The sequence below is a fragment of the Electrophorus electricus genome, chromosome 22 (genome assembly GCF_013358815.1).
Source record: "Electrophorus electricus isolate fEleEle1 chromosome 22, fEleEle1.pri, whole genome shotgun sequence".
Lineage (NCBI taxonomy): Eukaryota > Metazoa > Chordata > Actinopteri > Gymnotiformes > Gymnotidae > Electrophorus > Electrophorus electricus.
In genome coordinates, this window is record NC_049556.1 from 10,171,354 (window position 1) to 10,183,853 (window position 12,500).

General features: G+C 42.3%; 2 protein-coding genes and 1 long non-coding RNA gene across 3 annotated transcripts in view; 1 reads left to right on the top strand and 2 right to left on the bottom strand.

Moving 5' to 3' along the window:
* zgc:158263 (ceramide kinase family protein) overlaps positions 1 to 4,284 on the bottom strand; it is an 8,589-nt gene extending 4,305 nt beyond the window's left edge. The window contains exons 1-8 of the mRNA XM_027011969.2: positions 4,140 to 4,284; positions 3,277 to 3,372; positions 3,046 to 3,177; positions 2,790 to 2,918; positions 1,969 to 2,032; positions 1,581 to 1,726; positions 1,346 to 1,420; positions 884 to 1,036 (exon numbers count right to left, since the gene is read on the bottom strand). Of these exons, the coding sequence (XP_026867770.2) occupies positions 884 to 1,036; positions 1,346 to 1,420; positions 1,581 to 1,726; positions 1,969 to 2,032; positions 2,790 to 2,918; positions 3,046 to 3,177; positions 3,277 to 3,372; positions 4,140 to 4,266 (922 nt within the window). The 5' untranslated portion in view covers positions 4,267 to 4,284. The remainder of the gene's footprint in view (positions 1 to 883; positions 1,037 to 1,345; positions 1,421 to 1,580; positions 1,727 to 1,968; positions 2,033 to 2,789; positions 2,919 to 3,045; positions 3,178 to 3,276; positions 3,373 to 4,139) is intronic.
* A 3,471-nt stretch (positions 4,285 to 7,755) lies between these two features.
* Positions 7,756 to 12,500, top strand: part of hspg2 (heparan sulfate proteoglycan 2) — a 76,264-nt gene continuing 71,519 nt past the window's right edge. Inside the window, 1 exon segment of the mRNA XM_027011987.2 lies at positions 7,756 to 8,199. Within this exon segment, the coding sequence (XP_026867788.2) occupies positions 8,125 to 8,199 (75 nt within the window). The 5' untranslated portion in view covers positions 7,756 to 8,124.
* Positions 11,179 to 12,500, bottom strand: part of LOC113578611 — an 8,824-nt gene continuing 7,502 nt past the window's right edge. Inside the window, exon 2 of the long non-coding RNA XR_003410777.2 lies at positions 11,179 to 11,457. This is a non-coding gene — a long non-coding RNA (uncharacterized LOC113578611). The remainder of the gene's footprint in view (positions 11,458 to 12,500) is intronic.

Genomic DNA, 12,500 nt, shown 5'->3' on the forward strand with positions numbered 1-12,500 from the left:
GAGCAGCAGGTGTGTAGGCTGGAAGGCCTCGTCGATGAGAGAGGCCAGACAAGAACGGAGACAAGCTGACAAGGTGGTCACACAACCTCAGTTGGCCTGAATCAAGGCTCGCGAAAACCGCGATCTTGAAGAATGGTCCAACGAGTCCTGCCTTGGGTCAGCATTTCAAGTTGGTGGTGTAATGGTGCAGGGAACTACTATTGCTATCTTAACACCAAATGAGAATAATTTGCATACCACATCTTATCTGAGCATTGTTGTTGGCCATGTGCATGCCCTAATTGCCACAGTTTACTTTATCGGTCAAAAATATATCTTGAGCAGTTCATCTTACAACGTAAAGTATCTTACAGTGGCTACTTTAGGCACGATTATCCCTCCATGGCACAAAGCACAAGTGTTCTCAAAGTGGATTGAGGAGTATGACCTTCAGTGACCCCTCTGGTCACCAGAACCGAATGTAACGGAGCTCCTTTGGGCCGTGGCGGAACAGGAGAACGTGCGGTTGACAAACCTACAGCATTTATGTGATGCGGTTATGAACCAGAGCCTCAAAAGAATGTCTCCAACACCTTGTGGAATCCATAACTGTGTGAAGCAAGGCTGTTCTGGGAGCACATGAGGGTGCTCTCTAAGATGTGTGGTGTTCCTAATAAAGTGGACAGTAATTAGCTGCAGGAGCTGGCCATTCCACAGTAGTGCAGACAAAAAGTCTACTCATTCTTCAGTGGTAAAACAGAATTTAATACAAGAGGTGAAGTGTGAGTTGCAGTCTTGGAGAGAGTCATTTGAAGAGTGGAAATGTCATTTGACTTTAGTTTAGTTTTAGTACTAGAGGCAGGCATTCAGGAGGACTCAGATGTCTCCAGTCTGCACAAGTTACCTGACAAGTCATATCTGAGAGGTCCCATCCAGCGAAGCCTCTCACTTTCTGCCAAAACGTCGCCGTAGAAACCATACCCCACCAGTGAGACAGAATAACGGACAAGTGTGTTGTGGTGATGGACAGAACACACATCCAGAGGTTGAGAGTCACCTACAGAGAGAAAGAGAGAAAAAGGTGGGGTCATCGTCTGACATCGTCGTGATTTACTATCTGTTACTCCTTAAAGGAAAAGAAACAAATTGAATCCAATTTTAACCTTGGATTAACGTGTCAGTAGTAGTAAACGGAAGTTAATTAAAAGAGATGGGATTAGGTGAGCTATAAGCAAAAGTATACAAGAGGAAAACACAAACAGTTTATCGTAAATTCAAATCAAATTATTATATATAAATGCTGATAAAATTCTCATAATCCACATATGTAGGTAACAGGTCTCTCACCAAGAAAAGGCAGAGTTACCAATAATAATGTGCAATGCTGATGTAACCGGGTCATTCACACCCACTGTGGCGAAACAAACACAATCTGTGGAGCCTGTAAGGAAAAATAAATAATAAGAAAACAATTAGGAAATGTTTACTCATTAATAATCAGTATCACACGGGATATGCCTGTTCTAACAATACACTAATCACTTTCACCATCACTTCCTTATTTGCCCACCATTTGTTAGTAACCAGAAAAATCGTTCAACCTGCTGGGATTATGCCAATGTGGAGGTCACATGACTGCAGCATCACCGTGGGGTCATGTTCCGAAATGCCCGCCTCCTGCTGGGTTCGTCCAATCACGCCATGCAGCAGCTCGCTGAACATTCCATCTCCACCCACACAAATCACGCTGAACAGAGCAGACAGAAACAGTCAGTATCAACATAAAATGGAAAATCGTGTGAATATAATGTCCGTATAAACATAAAACTCACTGTGCATTAGAACCTAGGTATCGTTTGGCTGGTGAAACATGGGATTGTGAAGAGGCCACTGTGTAATGTTACACAGCATCCTAGGGTTACCTGGTGAACATTTTCCAATTTCTTGAATTTTACTTGAACAACGGGCACTATTAAAGGAATCACTTACCCATCAAACCCTGTCAGGTCTTTCTTCAGGATATGGTCTCTTGCCTGATTGGCTCGTTCTGTCACTAATGGAATACAAAATTGATATTGTTTTCAATCATATACGATCTAAAAAAACATACTAATAATAATTAACACTATTTTATTTATATAGCACTTTTAAAAACAAATTGCTTACAAAAGGATATGACAGAAATAAAAAAACGAAACTGAAAAAAATTAAGACAAAACAAGCCGAAACTTCAAACTCAGACTGAATGCCCGTCTATTTGTGGAATATTTAAATGACCATTGACCCTGCTCCTATATTGACCAACTGAAATTAGTACCTATTGTAGGGTATTGTTTATTACACTGATATTGACTAACAAACTCTAGTACTTATAGTTTATTACACTTATCATTGTTTAAGATAGACCTCATGTATTTTGTACCTCTAGGCATCAGCACTGATCCCTTAGGCCTTATCCCTTCTCTTAAATGTACATAGACAGTATAAAAGGTACTGAGTGCTTCCAGTAGCACATCAGTCATGATCTGAGTGCAGCTGGTATTGTTTTTAATCAACACGGACCTAGCCTTGTTTTTGTGAAGTGCAGCCCTCCTGCCTTCATTTAGCTGTGTAACGTGGAGTACCTACTCCACAGGTACCAGGTAAATTTAATAATTCATCTGGCTTTCTTCCACTTTCCCTTTTTAATTCGTCTCCTTTTACTTTTCCTGGTCGAGACCGCCTCGCGTCACCCGAGAGCCGCGCTCAGGGACACTCGATAATGTCTAGGACACCGGAGGAGGGCCACGCACGGCATCTTGGTAGCTCACCGACAACGTGAGTGCTGACACCTGCCAGCTCGAACAAGGGAGCCACTAAGGAGCGATAGACCTGCTTCGCTCTCTTCTTCCCCCCATAGGGGTTGACGAACACCAGCAACCTGCGAGGGCGAGAGGGACCTGGTAGAGGGAGGACACACACGTGTCTCAGACTCCAGCAGATGATTGGATCACAGAAATGGCTGCACTAACGGCGTAACAGAATGAGAATGGGAGGGCGAATGGGGCTTGGGTGGATCTCACTTACAGTGTGTTTTAAGAGCCGTTCTGAGTTGAGTTACCCACTGATCCCTGAGGTCACGGCTGGGGCAGCAGAACTCCGTCCTGCCCAAGCACCAGAGTGCCCTCTTCCCGCCCCTTGTGCGATTCACGTAGAACACTGTGTCATGGATGAGAGGACCAAACGCTCTGTGAGGCTGTTTACATTGGCTTAGTTATATGGGTACCTACACGGTCCACGTCGCCAGCTGCAACTTACACGTGAAGTCTCGGTCAGTGTCCTCTGCTCTCTTCTGTGGCTGGACCTCAGCCTTCCCTTCCGCGACAGCAACCACCTCGCTGATCGGCACTGAAACTTAACCGCACGCAGACACTTCATAGACTTAAACGATACACCCGTTGCCCATTAACTCCTAGTATCTGTACTACTTTCCTGTAATGTCCCACCAGGACTTTCTAATGAAAATGTTCAATGAGAAATTGATTTGTTCATTCTCTTTACTGTTCAGTCTCAATCAAATAGTTGAAAATGTCCATATTTATTTTTTTGGAATCTGCATGTAATGTATTTTTATATATTTGATATATCAAATAAATAGTGAGAGCACTTTTACTAGAACTTGAGAACAATTATGCGCTGCTCTTGAAAGTATGAAAGATTTGCGGTGGATGTAGCAATTGAGATGGGTTATTCTTAAAAATGGTGTCTGTTAGCGCACAACTCTGTAACTCTCTCCCTCTCTTTCTCTTAAGAGAGAGAGAGTGAGAGTATTGATAGAGGAGAGTAGAACTGATATGGTACTGTGGGAAAGTACATCTGTGAATGTGTACAAGTATGAATAAAGCTGTCAATCACCTTAAGAAAATATCTACTGTACTGAATACTTAAGAGTATGGTACACTTTATAAATAATTTTTTCACATTTATACTTGATCTCATGAAACACATTGTTAATATATAATTATATATTATCTAGACCTTTTAAGACTATAAAGGCGGGACCGCTTTCCTGTGAGCTATAAATAAGTTTCATAGATAAGAGAGAGCATGAGTACTTCATGGCCCATGAGTAGCTGGTCAGTATCTCCAGCTACACGTGTCTCAGATAAAGACTAACTTACTTGTTTTTTTTTCTCGGTTCTTCTTGTCGAGTTCAGTCCAGTTGAAGTACCATCCGCTAAGCACTGCGCGGTACCGTTTCGTGCCGACCCACAGGCTCGAATCCACTTTGACCGAGTCTGTCTCCATCGTATGATAGAGCCGGTTGGTGATCTAGTGAATGTTCACATACGTTATTCCGGATTTCTAATGATCATTTTATTCATGGCATTTTGGGCGACACTAAATTTGTTAAGCGAGCCTAATATTCTACAGTATAGTATAGTATAGTCACTAATGTATTAACGCGATCTGTCCCGCGTTTAGTGTACAAACTCGTTATCTCGCAAGTAAAAACCGGACCGCCCCTAGGCGATAAATAATATAAATAACTGATAACATCAACGCCTTATTAAAGCAATAAATTACATATACACGGCCCGATAAATTACATATCTTACTCCTCCTGTTTGCCGACCTACTTGCGAATTCGTCCAAATAACGTCTACAAAGAGCGTCCCGCACTTCCCTGTTATGTTGCGCACCTGGCCGCAACCACCACTTTACTGACTTCCTATTGGATGGTACTACGTCTAATTTGCATAAGGCCAGGTTTAAGACTTTGCAACATGGATATGAGATTAAAATATTGACGATGGATGTACTGGATAGAGAGGTCATGTATGTATTTAATTTTGTTTAGGCCAAAGATCCTACCAATGATTTGTAGCTACTATCTTATCACTTTCTTTTACATGTATTACAAAACAGAATAAATATATAAATTAAATAGATAAATAAACGTGTCCTTTTCTGGCTTTTCTAGAAGATCTAATTAGTTGCATGGTAGAGCCTCTTTCCTTCTGTCCCTAGTTATTGTTTGTTTTTAATGTCAACATGCAGTGGTTTGACTAGTTATGACAGGGCAACTGTAAACGTCATGCCTGCAGGGCATTTCTACTGTTGGCTAAATCCTTCTCAGAGACACGTATGTATTCTTCTACACTCGCAAACATTTGTAAAACGTTTCTAAAAGCAACTTTTCTGGATTTTCTTGTGACCATGTGTAGGCTTTCTTTTCTGTGACCCTTGATACACTGCTTAGAAAATGTATTTTATTGGTATTGCCTGGAGCCAGTAAAACAACATGCAACAGTATTTACATTTCCCCTATCGCTCCACAATGATCATACAAGATGCAACTAAAATATGACAGCTGTTTAAGTGAATATTTCTAAATGACCAATTCCTCTTCTTGTATGAGTGGTGAGTGACTGCAATACTATATTTCACCACTTGGGGGAACTATTTCCAGACACTTTGAAAATTGAGTGGGTTGTTAACTTGACACTGGTTTGTTTTGAATTAAATTACATTTCCAGCTGGAATTCTCAATTGCTGCTGCACTACAATATGTTACTTTTTGGATTATGCTTGATTAAATAGGGAATATATCTGTGATATGCTTTCTACAAAACCGATACAGCTAATTTGACTAAGACATCAGACATATGTCATCAACATGTTAGCTTTTTACATTCTTATTCTTTCAAATCCAAATGATAAAAACTGCATCGTATTGGCACGATGCACAAGTTGTTTCCTGTGTATTATGATATTTCTAATACACCAGTGAGTGATCTTTGGAGGAGGTGAAATACTGAATCTTTTAAGTTCACATACAATACTTCACCACTAAAACATATGTTTATTCACTTTTGCATGTTGATTATAGTCTAACTCTTCCTCCAGTCAATATTAGCAAACCCTTCCATCCGATCACTTTAAGGTCCAGGGAACATAATTCTGTAACGTGCTGGCCCGAGTGCCGAAGGGCGTGGAGCAGGACGCACAGACTCTCTCGACATAGACGAACATTTCATTACATAAAACATAACGGCACTCACATATAACACAAGCAATAAACGTGAAAACGTAACGGTTAACACTGAACAGAACAATGAACACGACTACCTTTAACAGTGACGACGTTAACATTTATATTAACACACTGCACACAATAACAAGGGTTTAAATAAGCAGACATGCCGAGGTACAGGTGTGTGCAGGTGTGGCCATAAACAAATGTCCTCCCACTTCACGTGGTGGGCCAAACCACGTGACTCGCGGGAGGCGAGCGTTCCGTGACAATTTAAAGTACTGTAATGTTTGTATGAAACCTAAAGCATAGTGATAAAGACAAAGGAATAGTTCAATGTTTGTTTTAGGTTGCCTCTGAAATGAGATTTTGATCCTAGAAAGAGATGCGGGCTGCTTCTTTGAATTGTAACAGAACAATCTGATACAGGTAGAATCAAAAAGTAGACAGATCACGATTTTTAGCTGTTAAATTGCAAAAGTCTTAATCATATACTTAGTAAACACTAAGTTAGTATTATTATTGAATCATATTTTAAAGCATTATTATTACTATGGTTATTATTGTTGTTATTATTATTATTATTATTATTATTATTATTATTGCTACTATTACTGCTATTATTATTATCATGAACCATCATCACCGATTAATTACTTAATATTAATGTTACTTAATATAAAAGGTAAGGAGACTGTAAACTTCTTTATGATTTGTGTAGTAATACGTCTACAGTGCAAACTGCCATGTCTGTATTCCTAAAAAGGACACACACAGTATCGGTCCATCTCCTTCCCAGTCATGCGCCTTTCTTCTTTTGGCTAGGTCCCGAGAGGTTACGTCGAGCAGTTGCAACCTTAATTGAAAGAAGCTGCTCTTAAAACTTTTTACGAGACATACATACACTGTACCGATCATGGGTCTGATCAGACGCTTAAACAGATCACTGTTTATGGTCTGGTATCGTAAAACAGGCGACGACGTCAGGAATGGTCTTCACTGGAATGTGTTCTGTCCATCATGTCTATTTTGTCACTGAACCGTAATTTATTAAGAGCTTATGTCGTCTTTATAGCTCCATCCTTCATTCATTTCGTCTTTTACAGTTGTGCAGGATAAGTTGAGCGTGCTGTGTGCAAAAACTGGCAGCCGGCGTTTGTATGCACTACAGCGTACTGCTGAACTGTTTGACAGTTTAAATGTGTCAGACGTTTCGGCTTTACGCACATAGGAGAAACTGTCGCTTAGACCACTACAGGCAAATATAGGACATCAAAGCAACACTTCTCACTGTCGACTGACTCTACTAGCTGTTTTCTATGTAATGACCATTAGAGGGCGCTACTACGATTTGGTATAAAGCCAATTATCGAATAGCGCCACTTGTAGAATTCTGTGAAGTTTCAATATATTGAATAGATAAATACTACAGTAAATAGTAAACAGTGGTTTTAAATAGGAAAATATTGACTTTTATAGGTTTTATAGTTTTAGATCTATCAAATGAGTAAGTACCCAGAGTCTTATAAAGCAATTAAAGCTACATTGTTTTGTCAACAGCACTGGTCACGCGTAAAAGCTGTACCTTCTGTGATAAGTGAATAGGCACACATGCCACATGCCAGCAATGTAGCTTAAAAATGATCAGTATATTTAAAGGGCAATTCGGAGTGCTTTTCTGGACGTAGGCGGCGTTTCTTTGCTGCGGGTTCCCTGCAGCCCTCTCAGAACTCCAGTCCGCGTTTTACCCCGGGCAGTTACTCGTGCGGACAGCCCCATCCCAGCGGCGCAGGACTCACGAGCTCTCCGCAGAGGCGCGCGCGTGTGCAAGTCTTTTTTTTTGGTGCGCGAGGCAAAGTGGGTTCAAACGATCGCCACGGATATCGCAAGCGACCGTAAATTCCCCCTTTAGTTTTTTTTTTTTTTTGTTACTGCAAGACCCGGGAGTGCACGTACGGATTCAGTTCGGTCAATGAAGTTCCACCGAGAGTGGGACGGAAGACAGACGGCGCACTCGCTGCAGAAGAGACTCTTAAAACTTTTGGTAATTAGTTGCTCACTGGCTTTAAGACAGGGACCTTGACTTTCTCTTCCCCAGCGTGCAGGACTCTTGCTGGACTGCCAAGAAAATGGGGAGGCGGATTTATGTCCAAAAAGTATTTGGACTTGTCATCTCGTTGGTACTTACGTCGCATCTCACTCATGTAAGAACCGTTTTCTATACAGTTGTGTTTCATGGAGCATTGACATCGTTCATTTCTTAACATTTCTTAACAGCTACTTCAGATTGTATATATGGACAGAAATAACGAAATAGGCAACCCAGCAGCTGCTACTCCTGAAAACGGGTGGCTGGGTTGAGGTGGTGCCCTGCCCTGCGCTCACTTCTGCACTGATTTAATATTCGAGTGATTTGGTCACTGAAAGGCTCGTCTGCGGACAACTTTGCCCGAGATCAATTTCGACTTCAGCTTAGTGTGTTGCCTGTGCGCTTGTCCTGATGTTATTTGGCCCGCAGAAACAAGCTATTCATAGGAGGTCTCACTGGCGTCGGCATGCCTGTAAACTTTAAGCGACGTTATTTCCGTGAGCACTCTCGAGTGTGGACACCTTGGTCTTGAGCACGTAGCGTTGTTGGTCTGTAAAACGGAGCCCACCTTTTCCCAGAAACCGGTTTTCCCAGAAACCGAAGTATCGCCAGATATCTAAATTCTAAAAAACTCCATCTGTTATGTAAGCCACTTAGTTACTTTAATGCGCCCTATCAACTAAATCCATTCGTGCTATGTAGATAGCGATCATAGCGAACCCCGTTTTGACGAGTAATGGAAAGAAAAATCATCGATGGCATTAGACATTAGAGAACTGATTTATCATTGATGCTGATCATCTGCACATCCGACGCGGATCTCTCGTTACTTTTCTCATGCCTTGGTCTAATAAAAACCCAGGGGGTACAGTTACTGAACAGGCAGTTTTTTTAATGGACAAAAAGAAACCTCAAACCTTTTTTCCCTGGGTACTTAGACATTTGGAAAAAAAATTAAGACCTGTGAACATTTTCGCCGAGGTCGTCTTGGAACTTGGGGCAAGGCGAAGTGGGTCATAAGATGAAGGAAGTTGGAGCACGCATGAAGTTATAATCGAATTACATATCGGATCTTTTCGTCTTTTTAATAGTCAAGGTTCCTGTATCTAGTCATTTTCTCTATTTTGGGGGGACTATTATGTTAACCACACCTGTTTTAGCAATGGTGCTGTTATTGAGTTGAATCCAGCTGGAGCTCTGATTTATATCCCGTAACTCCTCCACATAGTTGATGATGATGGAAAGTCTCTGTATTTTAGATTCTGTCTTTCTCATAGGCCTGCAACGTGTAGCTCTGTTATTACTGTAAAGCAAGAAGGAAAGAAAGAACAATATCTTTCTGGTGTCCGGGCAGCGCCGACCTTCTGCCTTTTTGATCTGGTAATGTGAGATGGCTTTTTTAGCTTTACTGTTGTTTCAGGGACCACCAAGGCTGAGACAATGGCCTCTTAATTGGATTATACGGAAGCGGAGGCATCTGTTTTTCACATTACAAGACTGCTTTACTGCCTACTGGGCTCATCTGATTCGATTGAGCTCAAGGGGCCCAGTTGCTACTGACTTCGCGGGGGCCCAACTGGAATTTCAGGGTCATAGGAATCCATTGGCCCCAACAAAGCACCAGTAAAACTCTATTATTGCCTTTTAGTTTACTGGCACCACAATCAAGTGCCCCTTCTCTCTGTTAACAGTTGATTATAGCATGTTTGTCATCCTTGACTGCTCACCACGGATGGGTCAGTGGTGAATTTAAATGCCATGCTGATAGTAAAACATGTATATATAGTATGTATAAGAATATGTACTGTGCAATGCTGCACTTTTAATAGCAAGAAAAAAGGCCATAGATTTTGTTGATGTCAGCTAGGTTCCTTCAATTTAAGTACAGGCATGAATTGGTTAAAAGTCGACAAGTCATTCCATTGTGGTTTTTACTTAAAGTCCTGTGACTTTGCAGTTAATTTGATTCTGTAAACAGGCATTTGCTGTGGCAATATGGTTGAAGCTATGGCAGTTGAGATGCTTCACCTTTTGAGTTTACACGGAAGCAGCTATGGACCACAAGCAGTGATGAGCAGCAAACTTTGAGTTCAGTTCATTTTAGGAATGCGGCTCATTTGTTTCGTTGCATAGCTGGTTCAGGGTGTGAGCTCTGTGTGTACTGTGTCCAGTGGCATGCTGAGATAAAAGAAGAAAGTATCTTAGCCTCCTAAGCATAGTATCTTAGCAGAGAAGGGTATCTCCTTTTAAGAGGAAACCACTTCAGTAAACAGAGGATACAGCTTCAGTAAACATGTATTATGTGGCTTGGGTGTTGGCCACAAATAACGGCAGATATTTCTATTTGGATTCTAGTGTACAGTCCGTACACACAGATTCTGAAACCTGTACGTTGCGCTAATGCGTCTTTTGTTAACTTCATCTCATAAAGTAGTGTCAGGTTTCTGCCTGACTAGCTGGCGCATCCCAGCATCCCTTTTCCCTCAGCTGTCTGATCCGTTAAGTGTTGGAGGCACCTTGTGCGTGGCTTTACTGAATATGGGCTCTTGCTCAGTGTCTCCTAAAGGCATGGACATGCTTGTAAAGGCTAGCAACGCTCTCAGACCACACTCAGTTTAAATGAGCTTTTTTGAGCTGTTCGCCGGTGCTGTGCAGGTTTGAGTTGCACCTGCCTGAATGTCTGGCGGTTAGAAGCTTCTAAAGCTACAGTGGGCTCTAAAGTAACATTTACATCACTGTTTTCCTTGTTTTGTTTATGTTTTTGTTTGTTTGTGTTTTGATCCCGTCACAATTTCACCTTCGGTGGTGCCTGGGGGTTTGAGTACTAAGCCCGAGGGGGGGGTGTGTGTGGTGCGGGGGGGTTCTTTCATAGGAAAGGGAAGTGTTGAGTGGAGGAGTGATCTGTGTTTAGAAGACTCTGCCCAGCACAGACATGCTGGTACACATGGCAAGCAGACAGCTCTGCGTTTGTTTGCACTGTAGTGAGGTGTGACTGCGGATTAGATTGAGGTCAGGGAGGTTAACAGCTTCAGACCTGTCTTGGGTTGTGGCTGCTCGTGTATTCGGAATTCCATACAAGAAACACATTTTGACCCAGATTTGCCGTCTGTGTTATTATTTTTTTTGTGCTCTGATATTCATCCGGAGTCATTTGCTTCAGTGTAATTCAAGTGATGCACATGTGTGATTATCGCTTGGCTCCTTTCAACACGATGAGCCCCTCATGGCCCTTCCTGTAATCTGCGATGAAATCTCCACATGTCCACCCTCAGCTTTGGCCACAGTTTGCGTTGCCATGGGAGCCCGAGCCTCTGTGATGGACCCGAGGGGGCAGGCTCCACACACCGCTGCCTCTGAGCTGCTACAGTAGCGTCTGCAAGTGTAGACATGAGTCATATGCATGAATCACATTATGTGATAAACTGTTATTCTAGAAACCAAAGAAAAATATTGATTCATTTACATGGGTAACGCAGGCAAAAATGTGTTTAGGTTTCATTTGTTCAAGAATTATTTTATTTTTCCCCTTTTTGCATAGGCAGACAAGTTCTTCTGAGCTTTTCAGTTGTTTTATAGTATATTCATGACTTCACTGAACGTTTTACTGAGTAAGTCTCAGGCCCTACGGGTACATCTAATGTAAAGTGATCTTTCGTGCTCATCAAAATTGCACTGTTCTTGCTGGTGACTCACGTCGTGTCCCACCTGGGCGAATTCTCTAACGCGACGGAGTGCAATTGTTGTAACCGGCAGAACGGACTTTTGGAAATTCTGCAGTCTTTTCAAAAGGCTGTGAGCGCGTAGATCACCTGTCACACGGATTATCCGCGCCGCCTTCCGATATGGTGCCGAACGGGCCGTGTTCGCTGCAGCACGGTGCTTGATAACACCCCGGCAGCTCTGCGGCGGTGCAGAGATATAGACTTCTGCTCTTCCCAGCTGGTTTTAGGATCTGCGCATATCCGCCTCCTCGGTCGCGGGGGCCGTCTTGGGAAAGCCGTATGCCAGCACGGCTCGCGGCCGCGCTCCGCTCCGTGTCCTTTCCTCTGAGGCGAGTCTGTGCCTGCCCTAAAATGAAAGGCCCCGATAAGGACCCGGCATTTAGTTCGCTGGTTGTTCTTGCAGAGTGCTATTAAACCATTAACATGCCGCCGATCGCAGCCAAGAGAGCAAGTGTAAAGGAATTTCAGTGCCTTCAGGCAAAGGGAAAGGAGACATATTAAAAAAAGATGGCCCGGAGACAGCCTTTCGCTCTGGTTCTCTCAAAGTCTCTGTCTTCCACGCAGGCTTTTGTTAGTTTTCATGTTTTCCACATTTATTTGTCAAGTTTTACCTTTAACCCAGGCATGGTCAATTGAAACAATAAATTTAGCCTTTGACGGAGATTCATTTTAATTCCCAGCAAATGTAATAATG